The 21661-nt window shown below is 39.7% G+C and overlaps 3 protein-coding genes across 8 annotated transcripts in view; 1 reads left to right on the top strand and 2 right to left on the bottom strand.

The window, feature by feature from the left end:
- LOC120766463 (glutamic acid-rich protein) overlaps window positions 1-1239 on the bottom strand; it is a 30787-nt gene extending 29548 nt beyond the window's left edge. Inside the window, exons 1-2 of one of the 3 annotated variants that reach the window (XM_040091997.1) lie at window positions 487-650; window positions 274-419 (exon numbers count right to left, since the gene is read on the bottom strand). In XM_040091997.1, coding sequence (XP_039947931.1) covers window positions 274-355 — 82 coding nt within the window. In that variant the 5' untranslated portion in view covers window positions 356-419; window positions 487-650. The other 2 variants (XM_040091998.1, XM_040091996.1) reach the window with 2 other exon arrangements.
- Window positions 1-21661, top strand: part of LOC120766465 (trichoplein keratin filament-binding protein) — a 123027-nt gene that overhangs the window by 29797 nt on the left and 71569 nt on the right. The window lies entirely within an intron of this gene.
- LOC120766469 (peptidoglycan-recognition protein LB-like) overlaps window positions 15686-21661 on the bottom strand; it is a 29829-nt gene continuing 23853 nt past the window's right edge. For both annotated transcript variants that reach the window (XM_040092009.1, XM_040092008.1), the window contains exons 2-3: window positions 16205-16552; window positions 15686-16120 (exon numbers count right to left, since the gene is read on the bottom strand). In XM_040092009.1, coding sequence (XP_039947943.1) covers window positions 15909-16120; window positions 16205-16552 — 560 coding nt within the window. In that variant the 3' untranslated portion in view covers window positions 15686-15908. The remainder of the gene's footprint in view (window positions 16121-16204; window positions 16553-21661) is intronic.

The raw sequence follows: 21661 nt of genomic DNA, 5'->3' as shown, positions 1-21661 counted from the left end.
AAATGGCAAAAAGTGCTCGACCAAAATATAAAAAAAAAATAAGTTAAAGTTTGATTAAAAATACGAAAATACTTTTTCGACTACCAGTTTTTTTGCTTTTAGGAAACTCTTTCATTCCAGCAATAGTTATTGTAATACTTCTTCGTTTCGATTGTAACAAATTATTATTGAAGTAAATATGAGCAATAAGCCATGAGATGATATATTTTTTAAGTGTTATAAAAGGCGGTAGCACTCCACTCCATTCACTTCCATTCACACTGCATTACTTACACTGGATTTCTATATGATAAGGGCAATCGATATCCATTTGCGAAATACAACGCTTGCGTATGCTTACATAAAAGCCATCCATTTCGGTATAACTGTGTAGACTTCTTCACTTTCTATACAAATGTTTATTTGATGAGCTGTGTTGCCTGCGCAAAATCCCTAAAAGGCAATCACATAATCTATTCAAAGCAATGTCAGCAAACTCATACACACCACACCGTCACTGAAGAGCTTCAGCGTGTTTGTCGTCTTAAATAGTTGTGCCAAGTTGCAACAATTCAATGTACTGCCATCTTCTTTGGAAAATGTGGAACTTTATGAAATGCAGAGCAGCGCGTAATTAATAAAAAAGGCACGAGTCTTAATTAAATGACTTCAACAAAATTTTGTGATCTTCGCGTATATGTCAACACGTCGAATGAAAGTACGAAAGACTTGGATGAGCAATGGAAAATAAATAAAAAAGCTTAAAGCGGATTGCGAACACAGCAAGGCACACTGCAACTGCACAATCAATATGCGCGCGAGAACGAAGAAAGTAAAAGTAAAACACAATTGAAGTAAATTAAAATTACGCAAGTTTTGTGCGCGTTTTCAACAGAAGAAGTTTCGTTTGCGAAATTTTGCACTGCAAATCCTTGCAACTTCTCGATATTTAACTCGCTGCTTGACGCACATCCACAACATTTCTGTAATCCAGCTTACTAATGGGCAAATGACAGCTAAGCTGCTACAGATTGCGCTTGCAATATTAACTCAAAAACGAAAGTGCCACTTAGCTTCAACTGCCAGCCATTTGCACTGATTATATACACACATACACATACATACAAACACTCACTACCGCCTGTCAATCTAAATAGGTCGAAATAGAACATTGTAACTATAACTTGTAATTGCACTTTCGTTTGGGCGTGAATGTAGTTGTTGGCGGGGGTTTCCTTTACCTTGTGACAAGAACCACTCGTCCAGGAAATCCATGGCCTTTGATGGATGCAGATAAATATCTCGGTTATGTGTTTCAATTTACCTGCTACGGTAGCGTAGTTCAATATTTAGTTGACGCTTTGTCTAAACCAAAACTTTTGTATAAATTCGCACAAATTCAGAATTTTTGTAAATATATTTTTCTAAAGAAACGTAGCTCTTATGTTCATTTAGTTAGATCTAATTCTAATTCTTTCACTTTACATAATATGCCCGGCGTAGCTCTTAGCCACTTAGCGATCGCATTGCCACTGTTTGGCAAGTAAATGAAACCTTCCGAACTCATTATAGGTTTTCGTATATCTCGCATTTGCTTTCCTTTGTTGCGTATACGCAACGGGTGCTGCCCTACTGAATTGCAAAATTTTGGCAAATGATCGACTGAATGGCTTGCAATGCTGGCGTTGGTGAGAAAAAGTGCTTGCCATCGATTTGGATACTGTTTGGAGTGGCCTGAGGTCAAGCAATGCTCTGTCTGCTGACATGACTGCCGGTAGCGTCGAAGTTTGTGCAGGTTCTGTTATCACTGCTCGTTTTGGGCATACACTTGCTTTTCAAATAAGCTTATCATCAACTTAAAACGTAAAGAAATGAATCAATGCTTGCCTTTAGCTGGCAAAAACAATAATAAAGAATTGCTAACCTTGTCACAGGTTCAACGTCAAATACATCGCATATGTTACATAAGAATTGCGTACAATGTTAACGCATGTGGTTTTTATACCTTGAACGAGGTAGGCTACGAAGTTTGTAACTCCTCGAAGAAAACGCCGGAGATCCCTTAAGATAACAGGCCAATTGAAAAGTACTTGACCTACTATAATTAATCACAGTTTTTTTTTTGGCAAATTTCGTTTTTTTTTTTTATTCAACACAGTTCCTTTCAAGGGTGATACACTGATTATATCGACACTCGGACTTTTCGATACCACTTTTGTAGTATTTGTCTTTTGCTTCCAAATAGGCTTTGGCGCTCACCTTTTCATTCGACGAAAATTTAATCCAAGCGAGCATTTTTGAGATCTTAGAAACGGATCGCTGGGTACCAGATCTGAATTGATACGAATTTGAAGCTCAATTCATGGCTTTTTGTCATTATTTTCACTGACTTGTGATACGTTGATTGTCTTGATGAAACAGTTTCTCTTTTCACTATTTGGCGCCAATTCGAGATACCAAGTGCAGCCAGGTCCTTCTTCACCTGATCACTCCAACGAAGTGGAGGTCTTCCTCTTCCTCTGCTTTCCCCGGCGGGTACAGCGTCGAATATTTTTAGAACTGGAGCGTTTTCTTCCATTCGGACGACATAACATAGCCAGCGTAGCCGCTCGTAACGCCGGCTCTCAGTCCAAAGTAGAACCCGTGGTCAAGACTGATTTTGCGTTGGATTTCGAGGCTGACATTGTTGGTATTAATACTAGTTCCCAGATAGACGAAATTATCTACGACTTTGAAGTTATGACTGTCAACAGTGACTTGAAAGGCAAAGCACGAGTGCGACGATTGTTTGTTTAGAAACTTACTCTTTTATAGAAGATGATACCTTCTCTGTTTAGTCCTGCAGCTCGAATTATTTTCGCCAAGAGTTGATTGAAGAAGTTACACGAAAGGCTTGTCTGAAACCTCGTTTGGTATCGAACGGCTCGGAGAGATCCTTCCCGATCCTGGTGAAGCTTTTGGTATTGCTGATTGTAAGTTTACACAGCGCTATTAGTTTTGCGGGGATACCAAATTCAGACATCGCGGCATAGAGGCAGATCCTTTTTGCTGTTAAAACCAGCTTTGAAATCGAGAAGAGGTGGTGTGTATCGATTCTCTTTTTACGGGTCTTTTCCAAGATTTGGTACATAGTTGGTTGTTGATTTGCCAGGCCTAAAGTCACACTGATAAGGTCCAATCAGTTTGTCGACGGTGAGCTTTCATCTTTCACACAGTACGCTCGATAGAATCTTATAGGCTATGTTGAGGAGGCTTATCCCGGTAGTAGGCGCAGATTGTGGGGTCTCCATTTTTTGTGGATTGGGCAGAGCACACTAAAATTCCTTTCGTGGGCATGCTCCCTCCATAATTCTAGCATGCTCTGGGCAATGCTAGATCACCTCTGGGGTTCTACAACTTCCATGTTTTCCCGAAGGAATTTCGCCGACTTTGATTCCTGCAGGTTGCAAGAGTATAATACATCCGAAGTTAGCCCTTCCTTACATGTTTTTACTTGCATCTCTTTCTTAGTCTCAGCAGTCAACAGTTGTCGATTGGCTGAGTTTGCAGAGGCGTTTAATTGTAGACACTCTCAGAAGCTGTAATCACAACAGTAATACATAGTTACTGCTTTCTGATATGACATACATATATGTACATATGTGGATGTATGGTATAAACCACATATACATATAAACATTGCAAATATGTACTCACCTGTAGAAAGCAACCTTTGTACAGAGTATTCGAGGCGACTAACCGAAGCAGGCAAACACAAAATGGTTATTTGTTGGCTAAAGAAAAACAGCGCAATAAAACTAGTTATGTTTGCTTAACAAAATAGCTATAACAAAAACAATAGCAACAGCAAAACTGATTGCATCTTCCAACACAAGCAAATATTTCGGAAAACTGTCGACTATTTCAATTTGTTACAATGCGCGTAACAATAATAACAAATCGTAAAGCAGCAGTGAATGAAGTAACGATTGCCGTTGTTATGTTATGTTAGCAACAATAAACATTGACGACCATCAATGGTTGCAACAATGGCATGGCAACTGCAACATTGGCTGACAATAAAAGCGAACGCACCAACAATTGCCGTCAACTGCATTTTACTGCTCAATTGAAAATCACAGCGGCAAAACAGCAACAATAGGTTGGTGCGCGTCATCGCTCTTTTTCCAAGCGGAGTTGCATGTGCCCTGAACAGTTACAAATAAATAAAACATTGAGCGCGATAATAGAACGATAAAAATGGTTGCAACAATAAAAGCAAATACAGCACGGTAAGCACAATTAAATCGCACTCTGCGCTGGTGCGCGTTGTTTTTATTATTTTTGTATTTCACTCGATTAAAATATATTCCCTCTGGCGCATTCAGCCCTACTCGCATGCGTTTGTTTTACTCGTTACTTTTATTTACTTTTTTCCAAAAAATATTCGCTTTTCTGTTCCGCCATTGTGTTTGGTCCTTTGGCGTTGCAACAACAATAAACTACCGTTTCCCATAAAACTGACTGGGCACTGAAACCAATTTTCTGCCATAAGGTGAAAAAGTCGCTTGAATTTCGCCCGTCGTTGGTTGCTCTTGCGCCCGAGTAATAATTTAAAAAAAAGGCACCATGCTTGCCGGATTTGTAAATTTTAATGCTTAAAATCACTTTTTGCAAATTTCAATGTGAATCAAGCAATGAAATTTATTTTCCTACCCTGAATATGTGTGCAACATCCAGCAGGATGTGTTGGAGACCCTTTAAAATATATGTCGAAATTATCCGCGTGACGAGCTGAGTCAATTTACCTATGTTCATCTGTCCGTCTGCCTGTATGTATATACTCGAACTAGTCTCTTAGATTTTGAGATATCGATTTGAAATTCGGCACACGTTTCTTGCTCCCCAGGAAGCTAGTTATTTGTCGGAACGGCCGATACCGGACTACTTCAGCATACTACTATGAACAAAAAATTGTAAGACTTTGTTCATAATTTTAAAGTTCTTAATTTATTCTTGACGTTTCCCTCAAAGTAATCTCCATTGGCTCCAATAGATAGATAGTTAATAATGAGGTATTGCACTGCGACCTAGAGTCTTATATCACATATGGTCACCAAGGTCCAGCAGCCTGAATAATTCCAGGAAATCCAGAATAAGGTGTACTGGGGTTTACTGTTCCATGTCGCAGAACCGGTAGTTTGCGCAGGACAAATGCTTGATGAGCCTGCATTGCCAGTGCTATTCTCTCTCCCCTCTCTCCTCAGTGCGAAGCAGCTCCCTAAGGGTGTGGGACCGCACTGCGATGCATGCTTCTGGTCCCGTCAATGACCTCAATACACTTGTGGCAACACTTTTTCACTTTTTTAAGTAAATTTACGGAATAGCCTTCAATGCGTGGTTTCCCCGGATCGACTAATTCGAGTAGCCAGAAGTCAATCGGAGCTAAATCAGGCGGATACAGTGATGGTGGCACGATATTGGTTGAAAATTTGGCGACAAACTCACGAAGAATCAATGCAGTGCATTATCATGCTGCAAAAACCAATAGCTGTCGACCCATACTTCCGGCCTCTGTTTACGAATAGCTTCGGGCAGACGACGTATAACACTCAAGTAGTATTCCTTGTTGACAGTTTCGCCGGTCGGAAGGATTAAACTTGATTTTTGACATGTATTGACATGGTTTTTTCGGTTTCGGCTCACCTTTGTCACGATATTCGTCTGTTTCCGAGTCGTAAGCAGAGATTCATGATTTATCGCCAGTAATAATATGTTTCATGACATCCTGGTAGTCGGAAAGGATTGTTCCACTGTCGTTAGTGCGACGCTGTTATTCGAAAAAATTGAGTGATTTTGCCACCAATCGTGCTTTCACTTTTCTTAGGCCCAAATGATCTTTCAAAATGGTCTTCACTAATCTTGCAACCGAAATTAACGTGGTTTTCGTAATTTTGTTATTGGTCAACTGAAAGTGGCTTAAGTCTGCCATTCGCTTGTAGCATTATTTAAATTTACGTAATTTAGAACATTATGGAAACCTTTCAGAAATGCACAAACACGGCAAAGAGATATATGTATATTAATTATAACGGTTGAATATGAATTTTGTTGGCGGCAAAGTGAGAATGCTGTGAAACGAAACTTTTTACTAAGTATGCAAGAAAAAAAACAAAAAAACAAAAAAATTAAAATAACAGTGTACATTTCGTAAACCTCAATATCCAATGTTGCAGAAACCAAATTTAAACAATCTGTACAACCACAGCATTTATATAAAAACACGCTGCGGTTTTAGTGTTTCGCCGACCAGCGAAAACGGTTCGCATAATAATAAACGCCGCTTCCGGTTGGTTACAATTTGAAATGCAAACTGTAACTTAATACACAAAGCAGCATTTGCGGTGCTGATGGCATGTAGACGGCCATATTTATATTTGTATATATATACTTGCAGTAGGATGAGTCAAAAACAAAAAAAAGTACTTTGAAAAATTAGTTCTTAGACATCTGTAAGAAAGTAACGGGAAAATCTTTGTTACAGTTTTCTATTTTCAAATCTCGCTCCGGTTACTTAAAAAAATATCTCGTTGCATAGATTTTGGAAAGGAAATTTAATGCTCTACAAAAAGGTCTCGTTCGATTTTTTCGTAAACTTAACTGCTTAAACGATTTGAACGTTTGAAATTTGATTATTTTAGGGCACATATTGTTTTGCTTGGTATTCCTGAAAATATATATTTTTAGACTCACCCTAATATACATATGTATGTATGCTGGAAATGCAATGAGTAATTAGAGGTAACTGTAACAGTTGGATATTTGACGCATAACTCCATTGTTGAGACCGGTTTGAAATGGACCTTCATACATTTTGATATTTTTTGGTTTTGGATTTTTGTTCCTTTAAAAAGTTTCCATATTCCTTTCCTTCAAGCCAGATATCATAAAATGGCTGTATACCATGGTCGAAAGACCTATTGTCACTTATGCAGCGGTTGCTTGGGCATTTTAGCAACGCAGTCTGCGGTAGGCCTACAACTATCGAAGCTGCAAAGGCTCGCCTGTGTCTGCGTTTCATGGGCAATGCGCACTAGCGTCCAACTGAAGCGCTTGAAGTCATGCTGGAGCTTGCATCTAGTGATCAAACAGGTAGCGTAACATACCATGGAGCTCATGGCAGCAGAGGGTTTTGGCAACGGAAGATAATGTCGTCCCACGAAATGAAGGCCCTGGGGAAAGACACACCACTGATCCTTCTTCCAAAGAACGGCGTTTCGAAGAGGGTTAACTTTACAAAGAAGTTCAGAGTTACTCTCGGCATTAAAGCTCGACCTACTACTGAGGGGCTGCTCGAAAACACCGGTAGGCATTGGAGCAGACATTGCGGAACCGCATACTAAACTATCCATACCAATGGGACATTTTCCGAGAATTCTTCAAGCAGAAGTCTTTAAATCGCTTTTAGTGGAGGAGTGTATCGGAAGGTTGAACCACCTATCAGTTTGCAACCTTGTACACCTAATCTGGGTGGCGGGGCATAACGTGGCAACTGGCAATGAGCTGGCCGACGAACTAGCCCACTCTGCGGCTGCGTCCAGAATGATGCGGCCAGAACCATGCATTGCGGTGGGATCCGCCACTATAAAAGAATTGCTCCGCACGGAGGATAGAGTGGGCAGAGAACAGCATTGGCAGCGGACAGCAGGAATGCGCCATGCCAAACTATGTTTTGGAGGGTAGAATCTTGAAAATTTTGAGGAAAGCCTCAATTTTCTATCTATCTGCCATAAGAGAGCAAAAAAAAAAAAATGCGCAGAAAATTCTTTGGAAACAGTAAATCAGCGATTTGTGAATATTTTTTGAATTACTGTTGCTCATAAAAGTGCTAACAAATTTTCGATACCCAATTCTACTAGTGATGTATATTTTTGCTTTAAAACGATATCATATTATGCCCACCGCACCGTTATTTCACTCCATAATAAAAACTACTGTTATGCATTTCATTTCCGTTCGGTTTGAATTTATTTGAATTAAATTTTTTTTATATATACAGTGTACTGCAGCCGGAAGCGTTTATTGCCCGCGCATCTAGATATGTATATACATACATAAGCCAGTAAATAAATAATTAACACACATACCAACGCGGATTGCCGTACTCTTGCATTCTGCATGGAAACTAGCCAAAAAGTATGATATTAAAATTTTTAAGCTGCCACCGCAAATTTCCTGAAAAAATTCCAAATTTTTTGCTACTTTACTGCCAATATACATATGTACATGCACATACAGCTTGTGTATGCGTGGAAAAAACGAAGGCAAAGCGTTGGTTAGTTACCCCGATTTCTATAACATTAGGAATATGTTTGTTGTCTTTAGCAACGCGCGTTGTTGAACTCGCGCAAACTTTTTCTATTAAAATCTGCTCACATTTTGAGCGAATAGCATAGCTTTTAGCGGCCCCTACTGCCGTCACCGCACATCGCTTGCATGCGACGGAAGTTGGTCTGCTGGTTGATCGTGTTGAGTAACCACCAAGTGGCAGTTGGAAATTATACACTTCTCCCAAATCCGCTACGCCACCTATTCCTGTTGCACAACTCGCGCCGCTAATGCGCTTTTCGTTCATGCGCTTCACCCTCCACACCACACCACACCACACCACACCACACCACACGTCTTTCTATACGCTCTGTTGGCTTGTGCAAGCGCAAAATGTTAAGTGCATTGCATTTCGCAGAACACTTACACTTTTTGACCACCTTACCCCTCTGTGCGCGTTAATACTTACGCTCACTGCTGTGCGTATTGGGTGCTGCGCTCTTTTCACAGTTTGATGGCGTATACTTTGTCGAATATTATGAAATTATAACAGCCTTTAGGGCAACAATATAGTTTTCTGATTATTTAAAGTTGCTTTTGTTGTTACTTTGTACACGCGGCTAACTGAAAAGCTATCGCCGTATACGCGCTGCTTGCCTCTGTCTCTATTCAGTTGGCCTGAAGTTGCTCGCTGGTACATCACTGCGCTGCTGTTGAGGAGAGAAGTTGAATTTAATGGAAGCGTTCAACTTCCGCTCACGAGTCGTTAAAAGTATGCTTTTGGGCGAATGCTCATATTTTTCTAAGCTTCAGGCATTGTTGCGCTCATTGGCGGAGACAGGGTATGCTGCACATTTGTGCCACCGACATGCTTCAGCGGCAGCGGCAGCGGCAGCGCAGTGGAAGCGTACAGCAAGTTATTTTTAGCGCAAAATATTTGAAAAATTAATTATAGCGCGCTTTGGCGATGCAAATGCTAAAAGTCTGCTTATTTAAGTTATAATGTGCTTCCGGTTTTACGATATTGAAAATAATATGCATTTGAATTGCAATATTTATTTGAGATTTTGAGATAAAACTGCTTGTTTTTTTTTTATTTTTTATTTTTTGCCTGAATCGCTTGAAAACGAAATATGCGTATTTTTATTACAACAGGTGGCATCACACATGCATGGCATTTTTCTCGAACGCCTAAAAGTATGCTATTGAAATACCTCTATACGCCGCGTGTTGCCGTTCGCTCAACGCCCAGCATCGACATTGCTGGCACTGCGCTCTTTTCCCCCATTGCTTTCATTGCTTTACGCTGAAATTCGCTGAACATATTTGTTGAGGCCTCCTAGGCGTAGAAAGAATTTTAAGAATTTCCCAGTACTCACCGAGCCTATAGTTGGCACTTACATACATATTATAGTGCATTGTTTCTTTGCTTTATTCTAGGCCGCATTAAAAGTTTTCTCAGTGCCCTTGAGAAGAGCGCTACATCTTCAGCATTAAGTTTCAGTTGTAAAATAAAGTACGAAGAACAAACGAACATTGTAAAAATGTCAAAGATGTACCGTTAAAATTTTTTTTTTATGTTTTGTTGTAACAAGCCCATTGCAGTGGTTTAATCACAAATATATTTTTGGAGCAAATGTAAATAAACCAATGGCGCACCGATCTAAGGGACCGGCTAAAAAAATTTAAAAATTACAATTTTAACTCGACTACTTCTCAAATCAATATTATTATTTATATTACAGTATATTATTAGTACAATAAAGTAATAAAAAAAAAAAACCTCAAACCTTTAGGCAAGGCTAGGTTAGGTTAATCTGGTAGGCCAATAAGCCACGCATAGACCAGTTTGGTCCTTTGCGATCCCAGATGGAGTTTAGTTGCAAAGGGGTGCAGCCATCCGAGAATTTTAACGGAGTCTGCGACCTTACTATTGATACCGCCTCCAGTGTGTCATAGTGTATCATACCATGAACATCCCAGATGCTTCCAGTGTGGCCTTGCCTTGGGACAAGTGCACAAGGGATGCTGCTTTGTTTCCCCGGTATCCTGGTTTAGACATTTCATGCAGTTTTCTCGTTCTGTCAGCCCGATCCTGCGAGCCTGTGTCGCCACCGGACAGTGACCAATTAATATTCGCATCATGTTCTTACAGTCTATTCTATCAAGTGCCAATAGGAATGCGGTGTCTTCCGATCTATCGTTTTGCATATGACTTTTGGAGTTTTGCACCCAAGTAATTCGTTTCATCGGGGTTTGGATCAAGAACGTCGTATATACCATGCATGTGCTTCCCAATGTTGATCACGTTTTCGGATGTTAGCCGTACACCATTCTTGGCAATCCCGTCCACTATTTCATTGCCCTCGCCGCCTTTGTGGCCCGGCACTCAGCAGAAGTGAAGCCGCTTACTTCCGGCAACACTTTCCACTGCTGCCCTGCTTTCTAAGACATTTCTGGCCGATATGCGATACGAGGTGACTGGCTCGATTGCTGCTTGCCTGTCTACTTAGATCTTGACTCTGGTCCGTTAGAGGCCAGCTTCGCGGCTTTCACAATAGCAAAGACTTCAGCTTGAAATATACTGCAGTGGTTCGGCAACTTAAAAGGTTGTCTTATGTCTAACACTGGACATTATATTCCAGCATCAACTCCATCGTCCATTTTGGAGCCATCCGTATAGATGTTTAGAGTGTTGCGCTTAGCTAACATACCAGGTTGTTTAATAAGTTCCGTCATTTGATAAGAAAAACCACAATTTTATGATTCAAAATACACTTTATTATTCAGTGTAATCTCCCTGAACATTAATACACTTGCTCCAACGATCCTCTAATATGTGGATCCCATCCCGGAAGTGAGAATCCGGAAAATAGGCTTCAACAGCCGTTATGACCTCTATATTTGATGAAAACCGCTTGCCACACATACAATTTTTGAGTTCTGGAAACAAATGGCAGTCGCTGGGCGCCAAATCTGTTGAATACTGTGGATGCTCCAACAATTTTAACTTTAATTCATGGATTTTAACTATTGTCAAAATGCTCTTGTGACACTGTGTATTGTCCTAATGAAATACGATTTTTTTTGCAGAAGTCGGTGTTTGCTCAAGCGCCACTAACCACCGAGCTATGCCCGAAGGTTCTATATGTAAATTCACCTGCAACCAGTAGTCGTCATGCCGATTTTGTTGCGCAGTTTTTAGCGAAGAGTTTTTAGGTGGCGTGTTTAGTACCAGTTCAAGAGCCTCCATTGTTCTTAAAGCTCCCGTTATGCACAGCGCAGCGAGCATATCAACCCCTTTCATTGGCTTCCGGTAGATATATTTCCGTACACCTCTCCACCATACTATTGCGCCATAGAGCAGAATTGGTCTAACGATAACTGTGTAGTACCAGTGTATTAGAGAGGGAGACAGCCCATAGGTTGTGCCGAGTATCTGCTTACACGCATATAAAGCATTGCTGGCTTTTCTTACACTTTCTTCGACGTTGAGCTTCCACAGCAGTTTGCTATCCAAGACTACCCTAAGGTACTTGGTCCGGTCCTTGAGAGAGAGTTTATTTCCATCTATAGAAGGGAACCTCGAAAGATGAATTTTGTACTTCCTTGTGAACATAAGCAAATCCGTTTTTTCTCGGTTCAACCCCAAACCTGCTAGCGATGTCCAGTTCTGGACTGTATTGAGGGTGGTGGTCATAATACTGCTAATCGTCTGTAGACACCGAGCCGTTGTTAAGATGGCAATGTTCCTTACAAGAACTCTGATCGGTCAGTTTGTATGGCAGCTATATGCTATAGTTCGTCGATCTGAACAATCTCTCCATAGATTGTATCATTGTCTTGGACAATAACCCACGCCAACGTTGATGATGATATCTCGTCAAATATAAAAGTTTTCCAAACAAACACTTTATACCGATTATTTAGTTTATATCCCTTAGTGGTCTGATATCGGCTGTTCCGACAAATGAGTGGCTTCTTGGTGACAGAAGGACGAGAGCAAAGTTTCAGATTGATAGCTCAAAAACTTAGAGACTAGTTCGTATATATACAGACGGACAGCTGATTATGGAAACTCTGGCGTTTCTTTTTGTGTATTACAGACATGGTGCAAATTGGTATTAAGATAGTTTAAAAAAGAAACGCATTCAAAAAAATGTATTTTAATTTAATGATTTATTTAATTATTTTAACGAATTGTTTTTGTAAAATTTTTCTTTCTTTGTTTTTTTTTTGGTACTCAAATTATTTTCAAACCACCGGGTGACACTGTGTAACATCAGTTTAATTTTGGGCTGAAACCCTCACTGCAGCGCACCCACTGCATCGCCCAATTCAACGTACATGAAAAGTGAAAAACAAAAGCGGCCAAAAGAAAAAACCAAATAAATGAGAATTCGTTAAAATCTTGAGCATAATGTAATTTTTGCATAACCAGCACGAAATGTGGTCTCAACTCTTCTCAACAACTAGCTTTAGTCATGTAGCATGCACAGCAAAAAAGAAGCGACGTCGTGTTTAACTTGAAAATTTCGAAAACAAAACTTCAAATAATAAAAAGAAATAACGAAAGTACTCGTTTTACATGCAAAAGTTGCATAGAGAACAAAAATATTTATCTTTGCATATGGCAAAGTTCGTATATATCCAATATATGTAGGTATGTGCATGCGTACATTTGCACGAATTTACATGTGCAATGTCTAGTATGCATACTGTAACCGAACACACGCGCATTGAAGCAGAAATTTACTACTTTGTTTTGCAATGCAGCAAGCTTTAGATTTTTTTCCCATTGAACTATAAAACATAATTTGCTTTGCTTTTATTAAATTTTTACAAATTTTGCAAATAATATTTTATGCGGCTAATAATTACGACGCCTCATCTAGGAACAAAACTAGTAGCGGCGAAGCGGCGTATGTCGCAGTGTAGCGAGTTCATTGGTTTCTCACTGCGTGGTATTCATAGCAGTTACTCATACGCCGCCGTGTGCACTACGACATTTGCTGCTTACTTGGAAATGTGTGCACACATATTGTTTGGCAACTGCAAAAGTTTCGTCATAACATGCGGTACATTATGTGACATTCTGTGGCCCTGCCATTGGATTGAGGTTTTTGTTGGAAAAGTGGAAAAGTGTTCAGCGCAAATACTGGTTGGTGGGTTGCTTTAGACTTTACTCATTGCTCGTTTTTCATTTCATGCGAAAAAATTGAAATCTTATCAGAATTTTTCGCTGGGTCGTCCCTTAGGTGCAGAGCGCAACGACGCATTTATAAAAACCAAAGTCGGTGTGTATTTTGCCGTGCTAAACGTTTGGCTGCTGAATTTCCATGTTATGCGTGATAATGCTAATTTTTGGTGTTTTTTAGGTTATTTTTTTAAATTCTTCCTGTCTGCAGCTGCTACCAAACACTCTGTGGGCAAAAGTTCAGCATTGTCTACTCGAAAAGTTGCAGGTTGTACGTAACAAGATAAAGTGAGCAAAGTTGATGACCTTCACTCCAATAAACCTTGACACAGTGGGCTCATGCGAACTTTTTTTTATAGAAAAACTGTAAAAATTACGAAGTTCTTTCCTTTGGAAATTAAAATTTATTAAGTTGAGTGTCAGTCTATGTTGGATCTGACTTATTTTGAAATAGTTTACTGTAATAAATTTGACATTCTACATCCCAAACTTGACAACTTAAGACCCTTGGACAACTCAACCTCCTAAAATCTTTGCTATGAAGTCACTGTGTTAGGTTAGGTCATATGTCTGAACCCAAGAAAAAATTGCACTTAGACTGATTATAATCAGTCCTTAGTGAATCCAGATCTAAATCTGAAATTTAAGTGTCTACTAAGGCGTTCTGCCAGCTCGGTTAGATCTCTAAAGCTGGGAGATCCAAGGTTAAATGATATGTCTGAATCCAAGAAAGAATCGCACTTGAACTGATTATGATCAGTCCTTAGTGAAGCGTGATCTAGAACTGAAATAACTGAATTTTAAGTGTCTACTACCAGTTTAGCTGTATCTCTAAAGCTGTGAGAGTTTTTGCCTTGATCTCGCAAATGCGTTGCAGTGAATAAGAAAGTGTTGAGCTGTTTCTACCTCGTCTTCTACATCTGGCAAGATTTTTAACCTTACCACGTGGACACCAATAGACCAGAAATAATCTCTACATTTACATTTAGGGAAAGCTAAACCTTGCTGAGTACGAAAAACTCGCTGGTCTCATTGTAACATGCTGAAAAATAGCGAATCTCCGGCTCGTTTCCAAGTTCAGCAATAGCGCGGTTGAGGTGTTTTTCCCTCGTACCCACGACAGTCGGATCTACATAACCGGAGCGGACCCGGACTTTTATCCGACCAAGGACTGTTAAATGGGCAGAATTCTGCCGCTACAACGCCAACAACAACAAGTGCCCTTCCTTATCAACTCTTCACTTTTACAGTTGCCTACGATTTTGCTATTTAAATTAGTCTTATCCAGAAGGTAACCGACGTATTTGTTAACTTCGAGGCCACAATCAATTATAATCTCTACAATTAGGTAAGGAGTAAACTGGTTCAGTGCGAAAAGCTCGCTGGTTTTACTGCGATTAACTTTAACTCAGAAGAATCTTGACCCCGCAGAGGTTTCGATAATTGCTCAGCGTTTATCAAGCTCTCAGCTGTACAATAGTACCACGTAACGGGAGAGCGTAGCTTTGCTGCGAGGTTGAGGTGCCCTGCGTATCAACTCTTCACTTTTACAGTTGCCTGCGATTTCTCTCTGAGCTGGTATCCAAACTAGTCTTATCCCGAAGTAATCTGCTGCCGTTAACAGTTGGTTAGCCATTTCTTAGCCAGTCTCGAGCGCACAGATAGTGAGTTTTAAATCGAAATAGTTTCACAAAAGTGCATTTTCCACATTATAAATACAATAAATATTTGATTTATACCTCCCAAACATACGGTATTACTTCGAGCTGTCGATTTGTTCCCATTATGTGCTGCTTAATTCGCTACCTTTGGTAGAAGAGAAAGTTTAGCGCCAAACATGACGCCATGAGTGAAATATTACAATTTTTTTTTGTTTTTGCATATTGTTTTATTTGCATTTTTGAAATTTGTCTAGTATACTTCGCAAGCTCTTAATTTACATAATTATTCCAACTTAAAGTCTGTCGTCCTTTGATAGGATTGTCTGTACAACCACATATGGCATAACTCACTAAAAATATTTACATTTTAAAATGGGTGTTGGACAAACCACCTTCAGAGACCCAGAAGTGTGTAGATACATATGTATAAAGGCAGCAGAATCCGTAAAGTAATTGACTAACCACCGTCGCGGTGATCTCTATGGCTTGTTATGGAAGCTATGAGAGACGTTTCATAAACTTACAAATGAGCTTCTTTCCGTTGTTTTCTAATATTATTTTTTATTTTTGCTTTAAGACTTAATACAATAGTTTGAGAAACCGTTAGGTGAATTTGCTATGCTTTGAACAACAGTTGTCTACTTAAAATAAAATTTATAATTAATAGCGAACTCTTTGGTGGTGCAACCGGCCGACGGTTGCTAAGCATTGATCGACGTAATTGGTATTGTGTGTGAAGAGAGCCCGCTCTCTACTTCTGGTGCTTACTTGGCAATGTCATTCTCCGTAGCCTGGGGCTTGAGTGCAAAATGTGGCCACGTCGTAATCTCTTCGTACAGTCGCTGGCCCGGACATTCGGTGTCACGCACTTGCCTATGCGCGAGTAATTTATATTCGGCATCGATATAACCCTTGGCCATGCCGAATTCAATCAGTGATTTGGCCGCTGCAAGCATTTGTGGTGGTGGCAGCTCAGCTATAAACAAAAATCATAGACATTTTTCATTTAGCTTTGCTAACGCGCATAAATCATATGCGTGTGACCGCTTCGCATACTCACTACGCCAATCGCCAATCATGCAGATGCCAACACTACGGTCATTGTATTTGGGCGCATGCGCGCCAATCACGTTGAAACCACGTCCAACATAAATCATGCCATCGCCCCCGATCGCAAAACTATAGCCAATGTCATTCCAGCCACGCTGCAGCTGATGGTAGTCCTGCATGGAGCGCATCGCCTTGATGCAATCGGCGCGCGTGTAACAGGCGCTGGGCATATACGAATGATGGATGATGACATATGGCGCTGGGCCGTTAAAGTGTTCGACGAGCGTTGACGGACGTGCACCCCAGTTGGCGCGTGATATTATTTGCGTTTGTGTCGCCGGCATCTGCTGCCCGAAACCTGTGAGATGGGAAGAGAAATAAGCGGAAATTGTAATCATAAGTGCGTTTGGACATTTTTGTGCATTTAAATTCGGAAAGGCGTGCAACATGCGTGTATGTTTTTAGGTATATTTGCCAACATATTGAGATATAATAGAAAATATTGCAGAATTACGAAAATGCATACTCGGGCTGATTGATTTATTGTAGTCGAGGCGTGAGAGACTATAATTTAAATAAAACTTTATTCAACAAAAAAAAAAAAAAAAGAGAAATACAACAAAACTGAAACCAACTCACTAAGTACAGTTTTGTGCGAAAAAGTGAATGGCTTAAAATTACATTATTTAGTAGTTGGTCCCATTTCCTTCGGTATGCTTCTCTATTAGAAGTTGGAACCATGTGTAGAAGTTCAGGAAAGTGAGGGAAGTTCTCTGAGCCCCATTCACTTGGGAATGACTGGAAACGATTCTTTTACATATGGGTCAAACAGCTCACGACTTCCGGTCTTAGACCAAGTATACTCTGTGTAGCCAAAAAACATCCATTCGAAGGCGAGCTAAAATGTGAAGGCAAAACATTCCCCTCCCCAGGGATTTACGCTGGGTTTGGGACCCGCCACATTAAAAATACGACCAATGAACAGAAGAAAACAGCCTCGGATGAGAGTCTCACCTTTGTTGGCGACCCCTGCAAACCGCTAAGAATTAAGATTCAATGTTCGGAATTTCCGGTTTCTTAATTGGGAAGGTGCCGCTGCGCAGCTGGTTGATATCCTAGTTGGAGTAAGGTGCTGACATCACCGCCGTCCGAGAAATACGATCGACGGGACAAGGACTAGGTCCTTGTGGAATTTACTACAGCGGCCATATCAAGGAACGCAAATTCGGTGGGGGAATCGTGGCGGGAGAGAGACTCCGTTGGCGAGTACTGACATTCGTCTCGGTGGATGAACGTCTAGCCACAATCCGCATCAAAGCGAAGGACGATGTAACCAAATATGCCATGTATGAGCGCTTGGAGCGCATCTATAAAAGCTGCCCCCGCCACGATGTCGACATTGTGCTTGGCGACTTTAACGCCAGGATGAGCAAAGAAGGTGTCTTTGGCACAAAGATCGGTAAATTCAGCCTCCATGATAAAACACCCCCAAATTGGTTGAGTTTCATCGACTTCGCCGGGGCCCGAAAAATTGTTATCTGTAGTACTAGATTTGAGCATAGCTGTCTCCGGATCTAAAAACCACCAAAAAGATCGATCATTTTGTAACTACTCCATATTGCTTGGCGCCCATCGGCAATTGCACAATTCTCTTTACAGTAGCCCATAAATCTTAAACTAGGTTAAGTTAGGGACTTCCATTGAATGAGTTGAAATCGTTCACTTTGGAGCCAGCGACTCACAATTTGTGCAGTGTGTTTTGGATCCTGTTGAAAAACGACGTTTCCTTTTTTCTTAATTTCAGTGATTTTGACTAACAGACCAGTGTTCCACGTTACGTCGTTCCTGTGGGGATATGTAAGGTTTAAAGTCTATGTGGATAATACTGCTTCCATTCACATTCACGCTTGGAGCAAAACATCACGCTTGTCATTTTCCAGTTACCATTTGAAATATTCGAAGGAGTCATCGAAACTTGGACTCAACGGATGGATCATCTGGGATGTAGTCGTCGCCAACATTTGAAAGAGATAATCTTCAACACATTTTTGCTTCTATTTTTAGTTCTTTCGAATGATAATAAACATTCCCCCGATTAAATCTGAAGTTTCTGTTTTTTTTTCTTTAAAAAAGTAGGAAACCTCGAAATGGATCACCCTCTAGTATATTTCCTATGCATTTGTTCATTGCCAAACGCAGATTGAAACTCTCAAGCTCATGGTTTTTGCCTAATGTTCGGTCGTTAATTATTTAATTGAAACGCATATATTCATAAAAAACAACTAAAAAAAAGTGAAAACAAATCCATTTAATAATGCAATAAAAATGTGTTGCAAAGTGATTGTTTTTTTTTATAAAATCCGTTTTTTTCGCATATCGCAGTAAAAACACTTTCTAAAAGCGAAAATACTCAATCTATTTTAATTTAATGATTTTTATATGTATTAACTCACAAATGTAGCTGCCGAGCTTTACAAGTTTTAATTAAAATGACAATACGGCTTTGCTCGAATTAACTAAGCCTTACTACAATGTAAATAAATATAGATTGCCGTTATGAAATTCATATGAGCGCAAACAGACACATTAAATATCTCTCTGACAGGCGTAAAATTCTCGCCTCTGATGGCACCTACCAGCTGTCACTTGTGTAAACATACATACATATTGCATTCACAATGGAAATGTGTTGTCATAACACAATGCTCTGCTGTCAAATCTATTATTTAGCACAATGTTTTTTGTCTAATTAGTCATAATTAATTAAATTCAATTAAAAATGGCCCATCGTGAAACATAATATGCATTGCTGTGGTCCCTGGCCACCACATATTTATTATTATTATTATTTTTGCTTTAAAACGCTGTAAACAGTGTTGGTGGCCTTCATTTTTGAATCGTGCTCACATAGTGATACTAAAGCGTCACGAAGTATTAGGGAGATGCTGTTGGGGTTTGGCAAGTATGAAATTAAATAAAGTTTGGGTTATACTGGCCGGCCCGCCATACGTAGACCCAGTGGTACTTAGTAAGGTCAGATGGTGGTTCAGTTTAATTAGTGCTGATTATGTGTCATACAGGTTACATTTTGCGAACTTTACGAACGGCTTGATGTCTAATCTTGATACTTCATCTAGTTCCTAGAACTGCGAAGCTCTTAGATATCTTAGAAGAGTTGTAGATAATGCTGGACAGATGCATAGGTGGTGTTTCTGCGTCTCTCTCATGCGTACTTCTTTGCACTTTCTTCGTGTATTGTCGTTACTTATGCCCAACAGGATTAGGTTGTGAGCAGCTTTAAGCTAACAATCGTTCTGCGGCCTTTTCGAGACATGATTTCGCTTCCTGCCTGTCCTTAAGACACTCCATTTCGCCCGTATTACGTCTGTCAGCCGTTCCGGAAAGTTCATTTTATATAGTTTTTAGTGACTTCCGACTTTCCTGTACTAGTTCGGTAGTCAGAAGGATAGTAATTCTGGTAATCTCTGTTACAATCTGCTACATCTACTGCTACCCTGCTTCAAAGGACATTATCTGATGTAATGCATTGAAAATTATTGCCGCTTGGTTATCGAAGTATGTGTTTCTTGCATTGTTAGTTATATTTAAGTTTAAAGCGTAGCTTGAGATCCTGCTAAAAACAATAATTCCCGGTTTCCACTTCATTAGCTATTTTCTATCCGTCTGCATAGCTGTTGTGGGCTCCGTTGACGATTCGCATGCTCCTGCGCCATCTTTTAGTGTAACTTGAAATTGTCTCCCAAAAAAGCGCCAGTGTCTATTTTTTCTATATACTATATACATATGTATATTATATATGTATATAAAAAGAGTTTATAATTCCAAAATTTCGTTTACTAAATGAAGTAAAACTATTAAGTCATCGTTACGATGGCAACACTGGCGACTAACACTTCCCACAACTGATTAAATTCGATCCATGGTGTCGTAATATTATATGTATATCCAATGTTTGTATGTATAACGCGTTACGTGTTTTCGGTTGTGCAAAATCCAATTTCATTTGATTTATATCATTATAATTAAATGACGTTGCGCCATGGCAAATTCAAATAGCGTGATTAATGTGCTCAAATTGAAATCTATATACACATGTGAATAAAATATAGGTAAATGCAAACAAAATTACAGACGAGCAACGACTTTCATATGAAAATTTGTTTCTATGCACAGCATATCATTTAAATCGGAACTTAATCCTACTGCACGACAGTATAACAAAAATTAACAATTCAGCCTGTCTGATTGATTTTGTACATCATATATTGGTCATCATACCGCAAGAGATATCACCTATCAAGTGTGACAGCCCAAATAAAGTCGATTTTTAGACATTAGCAAAAAAAAAATATTGCTTTAATAATTTAAAGTTTCTTATTCATATTTTAAAACAGTACAGAGTAATATTTTTGTATGGAAAATTAGTTAAATATTTGTCGGGTTCTCCGGGATCTCCGACGCCGTTAAAGAAATGTCCACCACTGCTGCAGGGAATCCTCTCTGCTCCTTGAATTAAACCTAAGCGAAATCATAATTTTGTTCAGATCAAAGACTGGTAAGAACAGACAAAAACATTTTCATGATGATCGGATCTTTTGTCTCCGAGTATTCACTCAAGTAAATTTGACAAATTTAGTTTTGAAAAAAAAAAACGGATTTAAAACTACACTGATGGTGTTGGTAAATCCAATTTTCGACAGTTTTCAAGCATAAATCGGCCGATACTAGACCATAGACTTGACGTAGCCTCACAGAAATTGGTCTAACGGCCAAACCAAACCTAGTTTTCAATAAATCGATCGTTATATTCGCTGTGTGGCTTGTAGCTTCGTCCTGTTCGTTCTGTTGGAATCATATATTGTCCAAATCTATATCATCCAATTCCGGCCACAAATATTCGGTTATTATAGAGCGGTATTGATTTTTATTCCACGTAACGCGCCGGTCTTGATCATAACGGAAGAAGTACGGCCCAATGACGCCGCCGGCCCATAAACCTCACCAAATCGTAACTTTTTCCGGATGCAATGGTGACGCATGGAGTACGTGTGAATTGCTGCCTGATCAATAACCAAGCCATACAACCAGAAATGAGTCTCATGGCTGAAGATGATTTTTCGATGAAAATCCGGATCATTTTCAAGTTGTGGCATGGCCCAATTCATGAACATACGACGATTCTGATGGTCAAGCGACTTCAGTTCTTGTGTCAATTAGATCTTATAAGAATGTAGGCCAAGATCTTTTCCACGTCACAGAGATGCTCAACGCTTGAGAACGACGTGTGAGAGACTGATTTGGGTCTTCCTCAATTCATGCGTTAGCGGCAGCAATATTCTCGACACTACGGGCGCTTCTTTGTGACGACGATTATGACGACCATAAATTGGATGTGCCGCTCTTAAAGTTCAAGCCTCTAACTCCGAATTTCGGTAGAAAATTTTAA

This window comes from Bactrocera tryoni, chromosome 1 (genome assembly GCF_016617805.1).
Source record: "Bactrocera tryoni isolate S06 chromosome 1, CSIRO_BtryS06_freeze2, whole genome shotgun sequence".
NCBI classification, from domain to species: Eukaryota; Metazoa; Arthropoda; class Insecta; order Diptera; family Tephritidae; genus Bactrocera; species Bactrocera tryoni.
The sequence above is the reverse complement of the archived record's forward strand: the minus strand, read 5'-3'. Positions and strand labels throughout refer to the sequence as shown.